Source organism: Myotis lucifugus, unplaced genomic scaffold (assembly GCF_000147115.1).
Source record: "Myotis lucifugus unplaced genomic scaffold, Myoluc2.0 scaffold_766, whole genome shotgun sequence".
NCBI classification, from domain to species: Eukaryota; Metazoa; Chordata; class Mammalia; order Chiroptera; family Vespertilionidae; genus Myotis; species Myotis lucifugus.
This window is the reverse complement of record NW_005871814.1, coordinates 189,817-206,316: the sequence shown is the minus strand read 5'-3', so window position 1 is coordinate 206,316 and position 16,500 is coordinate 189,817. Positions and strand designations below refer to the sequence as shown.

The 16,500-nt window shown below is 42.9% G+C and overlaps 1 protein-coding gene across 1 annotated transcript; it reads right to left on the bottom strand.

Moving 5' to 3' along the window:
- Positions 1-10,655: 10,655 nt before the first annotated feature.
- On the bottom strand, positions 10,656-13,491 carry GJC1 (gap junction protein gamma 1). Its single transcript, XM_014448114.2, has 3 exons — positions 13,323-13,491; positions 13,146-13,221; positions 10,656-12,375 (listed from the first exon to the last, which is right to left on the bottom strand). Exon 3 carries the CDS (start codon positions 12,353-12,355, stop codon positions 11,165-11,167), a length of 1,191 nt encoding a protein of 396 aa, XP_014303600.1. The 5' UTR covers positions 12,356-12,375; positions 13,146-13,221; positions 13,323-13,491; the 3' UTR covers positions 10,656-11,164.
- Positions 13,492-16,500: the final 3,009 nt, after the last annotated feature.

Below are 16,500 nucleotides of genomic sequence, written 5' to 3'. Positions count from 1 at the left end.
GGGCTACAGGTTCGGACCATAAGGTCAAGCTCACTAGGTACAACCATAGCCTTTGGCTATAATTGCGCTGGGACTTGCACGTGGCTTTGCCACGAGAGGATCGTGCCCTCTCACTAGTCCCAGGCCTGAACCTGTCCAAACGCTGTAGCCGCTCGCCACTCTCATCCAGTCCTTGGGGCAAACTCTGAAGGCTGCCACCTCCAAACGCATCTCCTTGTCCATCCCATCATCTGGGTCCTAGCAACGGTCACTCCACTCCCCCGGCTGTCCCTCTCCAGTCCCTCCTCACCCCTGGAGCTTGGGCTCAACTGTCTGTCCCCTACTTGCCTCTCCAGCTCATTTTGGGCCCATCTTCCCCTTTCGGTTCCAACCTTAGGGATGTCTTTCGGTTCCTTGATGGTTCTCGCCCTTGGACCTTGTCCTCATTTACGACTTCACCCCCACTGTGTCTGCTAACATCCTCTAGGGCTCCAGAAAGCCAGCCTGGGTGGGGGGGGTTCCCTCACAGGGCACTCAGCACTCTGGCTGGTGAGAGCCGCTCTACCCCCCACAGGCAGCGTCAGGGCCATGAAGAGGGGGCTAGGGCTGCCCTTCACAGTGTCACCTTCCCAGCGAGTAAGCTGGTGCCTACAACATTCATGGTGTTTAATGTTTGTTGAGTGAGAAATAGCAGTGCCACCTAAGACTAAAGCAGGCTAGATGGTTGTTGTTGGGCTAGGAGGGGGGAAAAAGTAAACACAGCATTGGCTGGCCCACAGCTGTTCTGTGTAACTGGCGTTGAATCTGGAATTTGACTGATTTTTGGGGTTTGGAAACCAGCTGCAGTTGAGACATGCCCCATGGCATGTGGTCCCTGTGGAAATTTCTTTCCAGCTGCACAACGGGAAGAATAATCCAAAGAAAGAATTTGGATTATATTCCCAATCCAACTAGATTCCTTCCTAGCCTTTCTAGATGTATCAGTGGCAACATCACTCTTCCAGCACCAGGCACCCCCTCTATGATGCCTTAGAACTCACACCCCTAGTTATGGGGCTGCCTGGGGGCTGGGCACTGACACAGCATCACAGGTGACCCTCACACTCCCTATTGCTAGTCCCACTTCACAGGTGAGGAAACGCAGGCAGTCTTAGAAGGTGTGTCCCCTTGAACTATTTGCTTGGAACACTCATCTGACCACATGTAAGGGCCTTGTTTTCTGCAACTGCATCACAACACCCAGTCTTGCTTTCTATCCCTGCATCCTCCGCAGAGCCTTGACATAGAACCTGCATGCGGGACCCCTGACACATCCTCATGGATGCAGGGGGCGCTGATGCAGGCCGTTCTGCGGCCCAGAATGGAGACAGCAGCGCTGAGGGAGAACAGGCCAGCTGCTCCAACACAAGGGCCAACCACCCCTTTGCAGGACTTTTATGGGTTCTTCCTGTTCTGAGTATTTCATAAATGTCAGACTTACAGTGTTTACTTACTAAAATACTTGCCCAGACTCTCCAGAGACTTAGGAGGAAAGAATGAGATAAAGAAAAAGTCCTAATAATCAGTGTTGTTGAAAAGGGGATGGAGCCCAGAATCCTGTTCATCCAGACAGAACTGGGGAATCTGAAGAGCAGATCCTAAGAAAGAATCAACATCTCACTTGATTCCTCCTGCAAACTGCCCCCCCCCTCGACCTTTGTGTGAATTCCTACAATGATGGGAAACACACCTCAAAAAAGCAACAGATTGTTTACCAGAAAATTTAAAATTGGTCCTGGCTGGTGTGGATCAATGGTTAGAGCATGTCCCCACCCCCGCCGAAGGGTCTCAGGTTCGATTCCTAGTCAAGGGCACATACCTGGGTTGCAGGTTCGATCCCCAGTCCCGGTCAGGGCACATGCAGGAAGCAACCAATGTGTCGATGCATTTCTCTCTTTCCTTCCCTCCCTCTCTCCCTTCCACTCCCTTTGCAAGAGAAACATCAAACAGCTGCCTCCTGCATGCCCCCTACCAGGGACTGAGCCCAATCCAGGCATGTGCCCCAGCCGGGGGAATCTAAACGGTGCACAGGGACGATGCTCAACCAACTGAGCCACACTGGCCAGGGCTATTTTTATTTTTATTAAAATATATTTTATTGATTTTTTACAGAGAGGAAGGGAGAGGGATAGTTAGAAACATTGATGAGAGAGAAATATCGATCAGCTGCCTCCTGCACACTCCCCACGGGGTATGTGCCCGCAACCAAGGTACATGCCCTCGACCGGAATCGAACCTGGGACCCTTGAGTCCACAGGCCGACGCTGTATCCACTGAGCCAAACCGGTCAGGGCCCAGGGCTATTTTTAAAATCCAACAAGGATTGTCTAGATGAGCATGGAAATTGTGGGCCATTTTTATTTTCTACATACTTTTGTGTTTCTAGATGAATAAATGCATGTGTGCTTTTAAAAAGAGACAATGGTAATAATGGCTTTCTAGGGACTGGGCAATTACTGATGTATTTTGCTTTCTCTTTATTTTCTGAATTATCCAAGTTGTTTTCTTTTATAAGGAGCATGTAATAATACCTTCATAACCAGAAATAAAGTCATTAAAATAGAATAACCAGAGAAGCAGCAGGCAATGATAATTGTGTTTAAAAAAGACACCAAAGTCATTGAATGACACCCTGATAAAGGGCACATTGTCTGTAAATTATTCCCCGTAATTTTAAGAACTTAGAAAAAGCTGTAGAGCGCTCACATTTCATTTTACGTGGTCTGTGTTATGGTGCGTAAGCTCTGTGTATGGACAGTTACTTCATGAATACTAGCAGTAGACGCTCCTGTCCAATTTCTGTGTTCCCACTAAAGAAAGTTAAATTTAAGTAAGTTCTCTACTTTTGGTGCCTCTAATTTTGGATTTGGGGTCCGGTAGCCTGCTATTACTAAAGGTAATTTAATTGTCGAATAAATATTTGCTAAGCAAAGAACACATGTATATGCTTGTATGTGCATAAATGCTTCTGGGAAGAAATGTTAAACAGTGATTACCTCTGAGGAGAGGGAATAGAAAGGAACATGAGGGACTTTCACGTTTTTATATCCTTTAATATTGATCAAAATTCTTTTATTATTTTATTTTACTAAGTTTATTATTTTTTAATTGTGATAAAAAAAAAAATACAGCCCTGGCCAGGTAGCTCAATTGGTTGGAGCATCATCCCAACATGTCAACGTTGTGGATTCAATCCCTGGTCAGGACACTTGCAGGAGTCAACTGATGGGTACATGAATAGGTAGGAACAGGTCAATGTTTCTCTTTATCTCCCTTTAAAATCATTAAATAAAAAATTTTAAAAAAGAGAACAAAAACCTTCCCTTAAAAAGACAACATTTACCCAGAGTGGGAGAGAGAGAAACATCAATGATGAGAAAGAAACATTGGTCAGCTGCCTCCAGCACACCCCTCACCGGGGATCGAGCCCGAAACACAGGCATGTGCCCTGACCAGGAATCAAACCTGCGACCTCTTGGTGCCTGGGACGACGCTCAACCAACTGAGCCACACGGTCCAGGCCAGGGTTGCCAGTTTTAGCAAATAAAAATACAGGACACTCAGTTAAATGTGAGTTTTGGATAAACAACAATTTTTAAAAAAATATTAGTATGTTCCACACAATATATAAAAATTATTCACTGTTGATCTGAGATTCAAATGTAACCAGGCAGCCTGTATCTTATCTGGCGACCCCAAGTCAAGGGTAATGGGCTCCTGCCCAGGACACCTATTCCAGGCCAACCTTTGCTGACCTATTCACAACCTTCTCCAGCAGTGCCTCGCTGTGCTATGGCATTCCACATTCCCACTTACCGCACAGAAACACCACCCCACCACCCCACCACCCCCCAAACCCTCCCCCACATGCCCTTACCTTGTATCTATCCTTCCTCCTAGCAATTTCCCAGAATCTTAGCCCACTACTCCGAAGAGCTGGCTCGAATGGCCACACCCCCCACATTGTCTCTTTTAAGACAACAAGCCCCCAGAAGCAAACCACTGGAACTAAACAGCCACATCGCAAGCAGGTCTATAATCACGACTGGTTCCAACGCTGCAGATCCTCATCCATGACCATGGCCCTCTCTGAATGTGAAGCAAGCAATCCGTCGACAATTTGCACTTACCTTGTTCCCAGGGCTTTGCCATTGAAGTTGCCTTAAGGAGGCCTGTCACTGCTCTCAGAAGCACCGGGTACAGGGTCTACAGCGGTTCTCAACCTGTGGGTCGCGACCCCTTCGGCGGTCGAACGACCCTTTCACAGGGGTCGCCTAAGACCATCCTGCATATCAGATATTTACATGACGATTCATAGCAGTAGCAACGTTACAGTTATGAAGTAGCAACGAAAATAATTTTATGGTTGGGTCACAACATGAGGAACTGTATTTAAAGGGCCAGAAGGTTGAGAATCACTGGCATGCCTCTGCCTGCTGGGCAGAAGCCACAGCTGCCACATGCTTTCCAAGAAAAAAAGGGCCATGCCCCGGCTGGTGTTTCTGTGGTGAGAGCATCAGCCTGCACACCAAAGGTCCTCAGGTTTGATTCCTGGTCAAGGGCATGTTCCTGGGTTATAGGTTCAATCCCCGCCCTGGTCCAGGCTCATGGAGGCAACTAATTGATGTGTCTCACTCACATCAATCTCTTTCTCTCCCTTCCACTTGCTCTAAAAATCAATGGGGAAAAAAAATGTCCTTGAGTGAGGGTTTAAAAAAAAAATAAGAGCCAGGCCAAAGGAGCTTCCTTTCAGTCTTTCCCAGTGTTCCCAGAGTTCCACAGGACTACAGAAACTAAAAATAAAATGTAAAAAGCGATCCGGTTCTGTGCCATTTCCCCACGGTCAGGTCCCATTCAGGTCACTGGTTATGTACGCACGGAAACCGGTTATGAACAGTTGCTTGGTTCTGCTCTGCCTGGAGTGTAAGGCTGTCAGCCAGCCATGCCCTCTGCGCTGGCCCCGGGAGCAGAGCAGACAAGGATACTGGCGGGAGGTTCAGCCGAGGGTGAGGAGGGAACCCGGTCAGCTTTTCCTCGAGGCACCAGTGGGCTTCCTTAGGTTCTCTTTCACATCCCCGCCCGAATCTAGTTTAAAGCAGGCACGGCACGTCAAGGACAGGGCACGGAAACGCACCATTTCCTCAGGATTGAGCGGGCCAGGGGAGAAAACCAACTGGTGACAAATGCTTGTTGCCATGTCATCGTCCCTTAATACCTCTCCCCGCTTTTAAAAAAATACTTTTATTGATTTCAGAGAGGAAGGGAGAGGGAGAGAAAGATAGAAACATCAATGATGAGAGAGAATCATTGATTGACTGCCTCATGCACACCCATACTGGGGATCGAGTCCACAACCCGGGCATGTGCCCTGACTGGGAATCCAATCCATGACCTCCTGGTTCATAGATGGACACTCAAGCACTGAGCCACGCCGGTCGGGCCCTATCCCCCTTTTATTCGAAAACCTTAATGGAAGAATTACCAAGATCATTTTTGGGTAATGCAATTACTATCTTCCAGTGATGGTTACTCAACTATACACTAAAAAGGTTTTTAATCATCTAGAGAACTCATTAATCTTGATTATGTAGGTCTGAGATGGGTCCAAGGAACCTACATTTTAATCAGCATTCCTGTTACTTCTTACACTGGTGGTCCAACAGTCACATTCGGGAAAAAACGCTGTAGCCCAGCAAGGTCCACCCAGCAGAGAACCACCCTCCCTCCGTGAGGAAGCCCCAGACAGCTGCTCTGCACACGCACTAGGAAAAGAGCAAAGCATGCTGGACTGAGCCCTGGGCGACCACTGTGCAGACCTGGACTCTGCTCTCAGCTCCGCCTCCCTGTCCCTATTCCTCATGCCCCTATGTAACACGCTTCCAATCTGAGATAACTAAAGGAGGCAAACCCTAAAAGTATTGTGTATTAACATAAGCCCTTAAAACTCAGAAATAGTGTTTTGAATCCTATGTAGCAAACACGTTTTACCTTTGATGCCAACACCTTTTCCAGGTATGAGTCTCTGTTCTGATGATAAATCTGACCCAAAAATGCACTTTCAAAACTAGCAGTGACTAACTGCTCCAAGTTTCCAAGCAGCTCGGAAGTGTGCGTTTTACCAAACATGGCCGGCTAACGAGTTTACAGTCTGTGCTGCTGAGGGTGGGCTCCATGCGTAAACTACCAGCCATTCTGTATCGGGGGGAACAGAGGACGTTACTGCAGTAAATCCGACCTCTCCCACATTCTCTCCTCAGGAGGTACATTAGGTTTACCAAGACTGGTCTATGTCTGCGGGGAGCATCTCTCCCCGAAGGCACTCCTCTCAGAGAAAAGGCCCTGAGAAACCAAGGGAGCCAGAGACAGGGCGTGTTTCTGTGCCTGGACCTCCTCGCACACAAGGCCACCTACCCTCATCATGATGCCACAAACACACAGACCGCTTCGGCCACAGCAATCCCAGCGGGGTGCTAACCAGCTGTGAAAAAAGGCATCTCTTGAGCTCAAACCTCTACTGGGAATGCTTCCTGCTCATGCATTCCCACTGAGATCGACTTACAGGTGGATGTAGAACAGACTTTTGTATCATGTTTTCTGTGTAAACCATTAAGCTCTCGAGTACTATTGTACACAAAGAATGGGGCAATATCCTCAACATGGCATTTCCTGGCAGCTGAGTTTTCAGGTTTGGGAAAAGATGCACAGACCACAAGTGAATCTTCTAAACTGTATTTGGAACGGACAAAACATTTGGGACTGAAAGAAATCTTTCTAGAGACAAGGCCCTGAGCACAGAGTCTGTCCCCAGCCATAAAGTTTTACATCAACTGTACAAAACAGAATTAGCAACAAGTGACCTTTGGCACTAGAATGGGTAATCCTTAGCTGTTCATACAATATCCAAACTGCATGCCACATGATATGAGATTGCTGGTTAACAGTTGTTTACATTTAAGTCATCTTAAAAAGTTGGAAGTCCTAGCTAAGTTTTTCAGTATCAATACCCTAACCATAGCTGACACTTAGTGCCTGAGGTAGAGACTTCTGTAAGAGATTTATTAAAGAAAACACAATTGAGAGTACAATAAAGAAAAAGATTTCCAATCTTGGAAGCATAGATAGCCAAATGTTTTTGCTGATTCAACAAGCCAACCCCGAAATGCACAACTCTTACTTCCTTTATTTCGGTAGAGATTTTGCTTGGAAAGAGGACTTCCTGTTGTTTGAACTCCTGGATTTTGAAATACTATGGATTTCTTCTTTAGAAAGTATGGTTATTAATATGAAATGTGCACAACGCAAACTGACTTAACATTATTCAAAACACAATTGCATTCGCGACAACATGTAAAATCTTTTAAACTCTCCATGATGTGTGGCCAGAATGAGTGAAAAGTATGCAATTCAACCTAATGATTCTAATACTTGATGGTGACTGTGAATTATTACAGACGTATGATATATAGGTGAGTTGCAATTTGTTTCCAAACTCTGTACTATATAGGTCCGGGGCATTATTATTTTCAGGTGGAAAGACTCTTCATGAGATTACATGATTCTATAAAGATCACCTAGTTCTGGGAACCTTCCTATTAAAATGACCAGCAACTGGATATCTTCAGTCAGGAAAGACCTTTCCTTTACAGAAAGGTGTTACTTAAAGTAGGTTCAAGTAAAACGTATTTGCCTTTTACTGAAAGCTGGCTGGCTAAAATTCATCATAAACTATAGGTATTATTTTTAGAAGTATACTGTCCCCTAAATGAGACAGGAAGCATAAAGATGGATATTCATAAGCTTAAGGGTAAAGCATAGGTATAACTAATGGGAATAACATTTACTTCCATTCTTGGTATAAACTGCCTAGAGCAAATATTTTAAGCCCTCACCGATTCCTGTGATAAAGAGCACTGAAGGACCATCACAGTTCTTTTCAACTTTTTTTTTTAAGCTTTAAGTTCAGATAAATAAGCAATAACAATAGTTGGTCTTCTGATACCTTTACCACAGGCACGGTCCAACTACTTCATAACACTTTTGAAAGGAAAGTGGTTCCTGAAACTTGGAAAAGTAAAATGAACTGCCTCGTTTCATACCAAGAAGAAATGACATAATTAAGGTACCTGATGATGATTTTTTTCTTCTCTTTAAAGATATAGGTGTCCTTTTAAAAGACTATTAGTAGTCCTAACCTCCAGAAACATTTTAGATGACAAAGTTCATTTTTATCAAAGTAATTCTACAGACATTAGACATTAGTCAAGGAAAATCCCCAGAAAAACTGACTTTGAATGAGAACACACTTGTGGTTTTAAATGAAATATCGAAACAGGCAAAACTAAGTCATCAAGCAAACTCGAAACCACAAAATGAACATTAACATTTCTTTAGGAGAAAAATGTTACCGAATTATCCCCTCAAATTTAAACTAAGAAAAAAGCCTGTTCCTTTTACAAATCTCTCTGGATAACAGATTTTAAGGAAGACAGCAAAGGACACACCACATCTAAATAAACCCAACAGTATGCTGAGGTATATAAACATGATTGTATCCTGATTCTCAGCTGTGAAGAACTAAACACTCAACTTCTATCTAGAGAAGCAAATATCCTATGACAGAGTGTGTCTTACACGGCAATTCAAAGGAATATGATTCTGACAAGAAAAAATGCTGACACACTTTTCATACAAATACCTGCAAGTTCTAGGACAATAGCTGGAATGATATTTTTATAGATTCACTGTAGACCAAATCAATGGATTAACCTAGACACTGACAGGGCCATTTTCTTAATGTGGGTTCACAGATGTCATTAGGGGAAATGGCTTTGGCAAACTCTTATGTTCAAAGGCTGAAAGAAATATACTAAGAAAGAAGTGAGAGTTGAGAAACCCATGTCCCAATTAAAACTTTAGTGACAGAATAAATATGGGTTTTTAAATGTGTATGCAGGTGTGAATATTTCTCTACATACTTTAAGAAGGTGAAGAATTATCCAGACACAAAAGGTAACATTCTCACCAGAACAAGCCAAGAGAAACGCCAGGGGCACCAATTGTAGGAACAATGGATACTTCTGGCGCCAAATGTCGGCCTGGCATTTCCTCCTACTCCCTCCCTCTCACTTTCAAACCTTTCTGCTGGCAACACCATGCTGTTCTTCAGGCTCTGAAGAGACAGATGTGAGTGTGTGTGCATTTTCCATCCTGATGAAGCTCTAGTAACGTGAGAGTTCATTGATAGTTCCTTATCTTAGCTAGGCTTAGGTATTTACCATCTTGCCTGCTTTTGTAGTTATTTTAATTTCCTTATTATACATTTAGTTTGAAGGAAATTGCACGTCTATTAATTATCCAGGATACATACATGTATAATTTTCCGAAATTCCCCCTTCAGTCTCACCTGCACTTACTTTGTGCTAAAGATGTTTAGAGATCCTGAGGAACTTCTCTAGGTCAAAATTATTAATACGTGTGTGTGAGTGTGTGTGTGTGTGATCAAAATAAAGGTAAATGCATGGCTAGAAAATAAGCTTAAATTTTCTACTGAGTTTCTTTTGTTTGGGGGTAGGAGTGGGAGAAATGCAATGGAGACCAACAAAGAAAAAAGAAAAGAAAGAACAGCACCAAGATGCTGTTTTAGGATTCTCATTTCAAAATTGACATAAAAAAATAATATTTAGAATTTCAAAGTCAGAGGTGGCTTATGACAGCTTCCTGTTGGAAAAGAGTGAGATATCCAAAATGAAATTTCCATAGTGAAGCAAAAGTCCCTTCCTTTAAATCTTTAACAAGCTCTTACTCAGAAGCTCATCGACTATAAGACAAACGATGTGAACCTGACAGGAGAGCAAAGCTCTCCAATATAATACAAGGTTGAAAATGGCAATAAAATACTGCAAAATATGAGTGTTACATGACATTAATGTTTGTCACTGACAAATTAATATGCCTACAAATATATCTGCAGGGAATAAATACTGGAATTCTCTTTAGATCTATTTACAGATAAAATCCCCGGTCTGACTGGTCTTCCAGGCAGAAAACGACATTGGCAGAAGTATGCAAATTATAAAAGTTCCATGGTAAATTATAAAAAATAAGGAATCTGGATGTAGGCCTTCCACCATATGCAGCACAAGGAGCTTTGAGTATTCTTAGCTTCTAATGTTAACATATAAAGAAAATATCCACCACTGGTTTCTTAAACTAGAGAGAGGCAGGTTTCTGGATAGAGATTTAAGGCAAATCAAACAGGTCCACAACTAAACATCCTGTTAGGGCTCATTTTCCAGGCGTGGGTTCGCGTTGTGGTAGAGGAATCTCAGCAACTCTTGACAGTCTCCACACTGCTACAGAACTGGGAGTACCAGCCTTTTGAAAGAACTTAAATGATATATACATCAAAGCATATGCTGGCAATGTTTGATATTTAAAGGAATCCTGCAGTGAATCATTTATCTCCTTTGAAAATACAAATAGGTTTTCAAAGACAGATACAACTCTGGGCACATGAATGAGATTCAAAGATTTCTCAAGTTAAGATCTCAACCTCCTTCTACTGTGGACGTTCTTTCTAAGACTGAAAACTGATTCCTCCTCCTCCTCCTCCTCCTATATTTGAAATTATCCCTGCATCACGAGAGGCACTTTTATTAGGTGTAGCATCTATTAAAAAACATTAAACCCAGGGTAGAATATGCTGAACAAAGTAATAACACTAGCCTAATAGGCAATACCTTAGGATTTTCCCCCTTTAATATAAAAGTATAACTACAGTGGTCCAATGTACAAGTACAAAAAAAAGTTCGCATACTAAAAAAAAAGAAAAAGTTCCATAATACTGTACATACAAAAATTGTTCAACAAGAATGATTTAAATATATCTGTTCTTTTCCAGATCTGGAAGACACAAATGTAAAGTCTACAACTGTATTATTGCTGGAACATGTGCCCAGGAACACTATGTTTCCCTTCCTTTTCCTCTGTCCCAGCCCCGCCTTCAGAGTCCCCTGAGCTTGGATCACAAGCCAACAGCATCCCTGAAGATAACCAGAGCCAAATGTTTACTCAATGGAAGTCATTATTCAGTGAGCCGCTGCTTACCATAAACTATGAAGAGCACAAGCTTTAAGCCCAGCCAAGATTAAATCCAGACGGAGGTCTTCCCATTCCCTGATTTGCTACTCGTACTGCTTTTGTTGGACCCAGCTTTAGACCCCACTTTGGCTTTTTGCTCCCGGGGAGCAGGGGGGTTGTTTTGGTGATTGTAGGCCTGGATTGCTAGATCCAAGCGCTCCTGAGCCATCCTGATCTCCCGCTGCAGCGTCTCCAGGTCAGCGGGGAGGTGCTCCTCGTGGCTGCCGTACTGCTGTTCCTGGGCGATGTTGGCCTTGTTCTGCTTGTAGGCGATCTTGGCATTAGACAGCTCGGTGTACTGAATGTGATCCGGTTTGACGGCAATGTTATAGCCAGGGGGAGCAGATGGTGTATTCCAAGTGAAAGGATAATTATAAACACCCGGGTCTTCCAGTTCTCTCCTTTTACTGTTTAGTGAGTCTCGAATTGTCCCAAAGCCTAAATGAAGCATCTCCCAAATGTTAAGCAACAGGCAAAGGCCTGTAACACCATACATTATCAGAAGGAAGATGGTCTTTTCAGTGGGTCTAGAAATAAAGCAGTCTATCTTGTGAGGGCAAGGAATTCTACTACACACATAAGATGGGTGGACTTGGAAGCCATACAGAAAATACTGCCCTATCAGAAAGCCCACCTCAAACACGGTCCTTGCCAGCAACTGCAGCACATAGATTTTCATGAGACCGTCCTCCCGGATCCGCCGTCGGCCATCATGCTTGGGTTTAGGCTGGTTTTGCTCTTTATTTTCTTTTTCACTTTCTAATTCGACTTCTGGATACATCATGGGATCCTCTTCATGGTCCTCTTCTGTTTCTTCCAGAGCCCGATGCTGTTTCCAGCGCATGGCATAGGGTTTGCTCCGAGCAGCCTTCTTGTCCGCTTCGCCATGCTCCATTTTGGCAATCTTATGAATGGCGTAGCCCAGGTACATCACTGAGGGAGTTGCCACCAAGATGATCTGGAATACCCAGAAGCGCACATGGGAGAGGGGTGCAAAGGCATCATAGCAGACATTCTCGCAGCCTGGCTGCTCTGTGTTGCACACAAATTTGCTCTGCTCGTCGTAATAGATGGACTCTCCTCCTACAGCTGTAAGGACAATCCGGAAGACGATCAAGACCGTGAGCCAGATCTTCCCCACAAACGTGGAATGGTTGTGGATCTCCTCTAGCAGGCGAGTCAGGAAGCTCCAACTCATGGTGATTGAACTGGTTTGCCCTGATAAAAACGGAAAAATACCAAAGGAAAAATCAGCAAATATTAAAATCTTAATTTAAATTTTTACTGAAATCTCTAGGAACTACTTTTCTACATACTTGAAATCTAACTTCAAGGCTCACACTAGAATGATGGTTAAAATAAATAGCATCTCATTCTACTACCCTCAGGTAGGGCAATTCACCTCAGACTATGAGCACTTGTTTGTGCCACCAAACTAAAAGTCTGGTTTGCTTTCATCTTCCCTAGTTTAAAAGGTAAAATTATAGCTATAATTTCAGATGTATTTCTCAGACAGAGGCCTTCAGAACTTTATGAAATATAGGCAAGAAATAAACTATTTGGTCCAGGTATGATAGGACCTGGTGACAAAGTATTAAAAATAATTTAAAAGATGGTATGGCTGCAAATAACTGGCAATGATCAAGAACCAATGTAAGACAGAAAGAAATTAGGAACACACTCCCTAGCTAGGATCCTGTATTATGTTTATGGTGAATATGTGTGCAGAATATGTGTGCAGAGTGAATTGTGAGGACATTACATCCAACCAATAAGCAAATCCATTTAAAACAGCATTTTGAAGGATAGTTTTATTATGTCTAGAATCCCGGTAAAAACCATCTAAAAAGGATAATGCATATAAAATTCCTAATGCTACCCGACACTAAGTACACCTAGCTTTTCTCCTTCTCTTCTTCCCTCTCCGTTTACTTCTGCAGATTATAGGTGATTATCAACATCATCAAAGAAGTTTAAATACACTTTACCTTTTATCCAGAACTTCTGTTATCCAAAATTTTCTTACAGAAATGATGTCTTGCTTACAACTTGTCCAGACTCCCTCTGGAAAGGGAAAAAAAAAAGAAAAAAAAAAAAGGTCAAAAGCTTCCTCCCACAGAAAACAATGAATCACTAAAATGTCATTTTCAGGAAGAAATAATCACTCAGGAATCAATCAGCATGAGCTGGAAACAAGCTTGAGTTTGAATATTACTGCTTTCTCCTCCCAATAGACGTAGTAGGATGAACTTCATAGCATTGACCCCAAGAGTCTTAAGTCATTGCAGTCTAAGAAAATATGGCAGGAAGATGAGTCATTCATGAAAATCTGAAGTAGAACTTGGGCACCTATAGGAAAAAACCAAGGCAGAAAAATCTCAACCAATTTAAACTGGTCGCTAAAGGCCTTGCGAAAATCCTCCCTGCATGCTCTATTCCTGCTCTAGCCTGGAGCAGTCAATACTTCTCACTGGGACTTGAGCTGCCCACTAGGAGCCAGCTGTTTAGTTAAAACACCCAACAGCTGGCTCTCAGTCACTGGGACACACTTGTCCCACAGAAGGTGATTTACAGATTCAACTGCTAGAAAACAGCCGCATCTGTATTGTGGTAAAAAAACAACAAAAACCCCAAGCCCTGACCCACATGGCTCAGTGGTTAGAGCATCACACACAGAATGGTCTTGGGTTTGATTCTCAGTCAAGGGCACATACCTGGGCTGCATGTTTGATCCTGGGCCCCAATTGGGGCCACAGGCAGAAGGCAACCAGTCAATGTCTCTCCCCCACATCCATGTTTTTCTCTCTGTCCCCTCCTTCCTCCCTTCCTCTCTAAAAATCAACAGAAAAAATATCCCCTGGTAAAGATTAACAAAAAATGAAACAAACAAAAATCCAAGACAAATTTTTGCTAATTATCAAGTTCTGCCAAGTTTGAATAGCTATGGCCAAGATTCATCCATTAGGTGCCAACTTTGTTCATTTATTAATTTAATAAATGAAATTTAAACAATTCCTGGGTGTCATGTTCATAGATTAAAAATATTTTTTTGGGGGGGGGTGTTAAATACAGGAAAAAAATCCCTCAGAACAATTTTCAAAAGACCAGTGAAAAAGAGAAAAAGAAGTGTAGGCACCTGACATGTAAGTATCAAGATTTAATACAAAATCTGACCACACAAAGATCTCATCATGGGATTGTTAGGTCTGATCAAATAATTGAATAGATACCCGCTTCCCCTGGGAACTGACCTTTAGACCACTTCACAACCAACATTCCCTTTTGCTTAGACCACATTCCACTTGCTAAAACCATGATCTTTCCCCTCTGGACTTTCCCAGGATTTGGGCCCATCCAGAGTTCCCCGAAAAAGCCTGCCCACAGTCCTTTAAAACCTCTGACTCCCCATCCCTGGGTGCTGGTGTCATGGGGGCTCAGCCCATTTGGTCTCAAAACATGACCTAATAAATCTTTACCTCTCGGCCTTGTGCATACTTCCTTTGGCGACCCTAACAAGGACTTCAAGTACCACTCCCATTTTCAGCCCTGATATCTGAGTTCGCCACTTCTCCTCTTACTGAATACATAAACTATAAAACCACAAAGCAGAAAGTAAATAATATGCAACCATCAAATGGTGACGTAAATTAGGTTTCTCCATAATTATTCACACTCACAAGTTCAGACTCAGATTTCCCCCAAACACCACATCTAAAGCATTTCCTGAGCCTAAAAAAATCAATAATCAACAAATTCTATTTGTTCCAATATGCCAAGATCATGAAAGAGCAATTGTTACTTGCTTAGAAAACTCTTCCTCTATACTTCCATCCATACAAAGTATCTTTTAAAATAATTATTGCTATGAAAGAATTTCAAGGGTTCAGCATTGGCCTTAGTCAGTTTGCTCAGTGGATAGAGCACTGGCCTGTGGACCAAAGGGTCCCAAGTTCAATTCTGGTGAAGGGCATGTACCTTGGTTGCAGGCTCCTACCTGGCCCGGGCCCTGGCTGGGGCGCATGCAGGAGGCAACCAATTGTGTTTCTCTCACATCAATATTTCTCTCTGTCTTTACCTCTGTCTTCCACTCTCTCTAAAAATCAATGGAAACATATCCTTGGGTGAGGATTTAAAAATAAAAAAAAAAAAAAGAGTTCAGCATCTCATACAATAATCTAACATTGGAGAAATTGGTGATAAGCTCTTCAAGGTTTATATAAGTTATAAAGCAGCTATTTAAACACACCCCACAGTACACATTGAATACGTTATGCTGTAGGCCTAGAAAATGCTGAAACCTCAGACCCTGGTTCTCCATGGCATTCATTAGTGCCATAGCACCTATTATCCAGATCTCGAGCATAAATGCTGTACTTAGTAACTTAGCTCCAGCATAAAATGGGAGTGGACAACTTTCTAAAATAACATGGGTTTCCTAAACTCAATGGCAGCATCACCACTGTTTCTGTCTACTGTGGAGTTAGTGGGTTTTTCTTTGATACTCTTCCCTTTCCTCTCCTTGCAAGCATTAAGAAAATGGTTTAAGAGCCGAAACCGGTTTGGCTCAGTGGATAGAGCGTCGGCCTGGGACTGAAAGGTCCCAGGTTCGATTCCGGTCAAGGGCATGTACCTGGGTTGCGGGCACATCCCCAGTAGGAGATGTGCAGGAAGCAGCTGATCGATGTTTCTCTCTCATCGATGTTTCTAACTATCTCTCTCCCTTCCTCTCTGTAAAAAATCAATAAAATATATTTTAAAAAAAGAAAATGGTTTAAGTATCACAGAGTATATGTTCCAATAGGATGGGGGAGGTGAGAGGAGGAGGGTGGGAGAGATGGGGGGAAATGGAATGAGAACGGTGGGTTCTGGAATTAACATTTCTAAGCAGAACTGTGTGGTCTCCTTGTGTTCTTGCTCCACTAATACCAAACCTTTCCTTTTTTGCTCTGCTATCAGAGGCCTAAGATTCAGGACATAGTCTTCTCTGGCTTGCAAACAGACTTGTTATAGAGCAGGGAGAGAAGAGCAAGCAATTAACCTGCAAACTGCTCTCATGAAAAATAAAAACCACTTCCATACTCCATCTATGAATGGAAAACGATGCGGGAACATGTGACAGGTGCTGTGAGAGATGGGGGAATGAGTGCCAAACACTCAGATGTTTAGGAAAGCCCCAGCTGGTTTATATGTGCTTTTACACTTAGTATCTTCTTGAATGTATCCTTTAAGCTTTGGTTGGATTTATCTACAAATTCTAGGAAGTGGTATTATTAGGCCCAAGAAATGTAAACCTGCATGGTTCTTGCTTTGTACTGTTATTTGACATCCTAGCAATTTATGATG

Bases quoted from the DNA above. Each gene is read 5' to 3' on its own strand.
- GJC1 (XM_014448114.2), bottom strand. From the start codon at position 12,355: ATGAGTTGGAGCTTCCTGACTCGCCTGCTAGAGGAGATCCACAACCAT.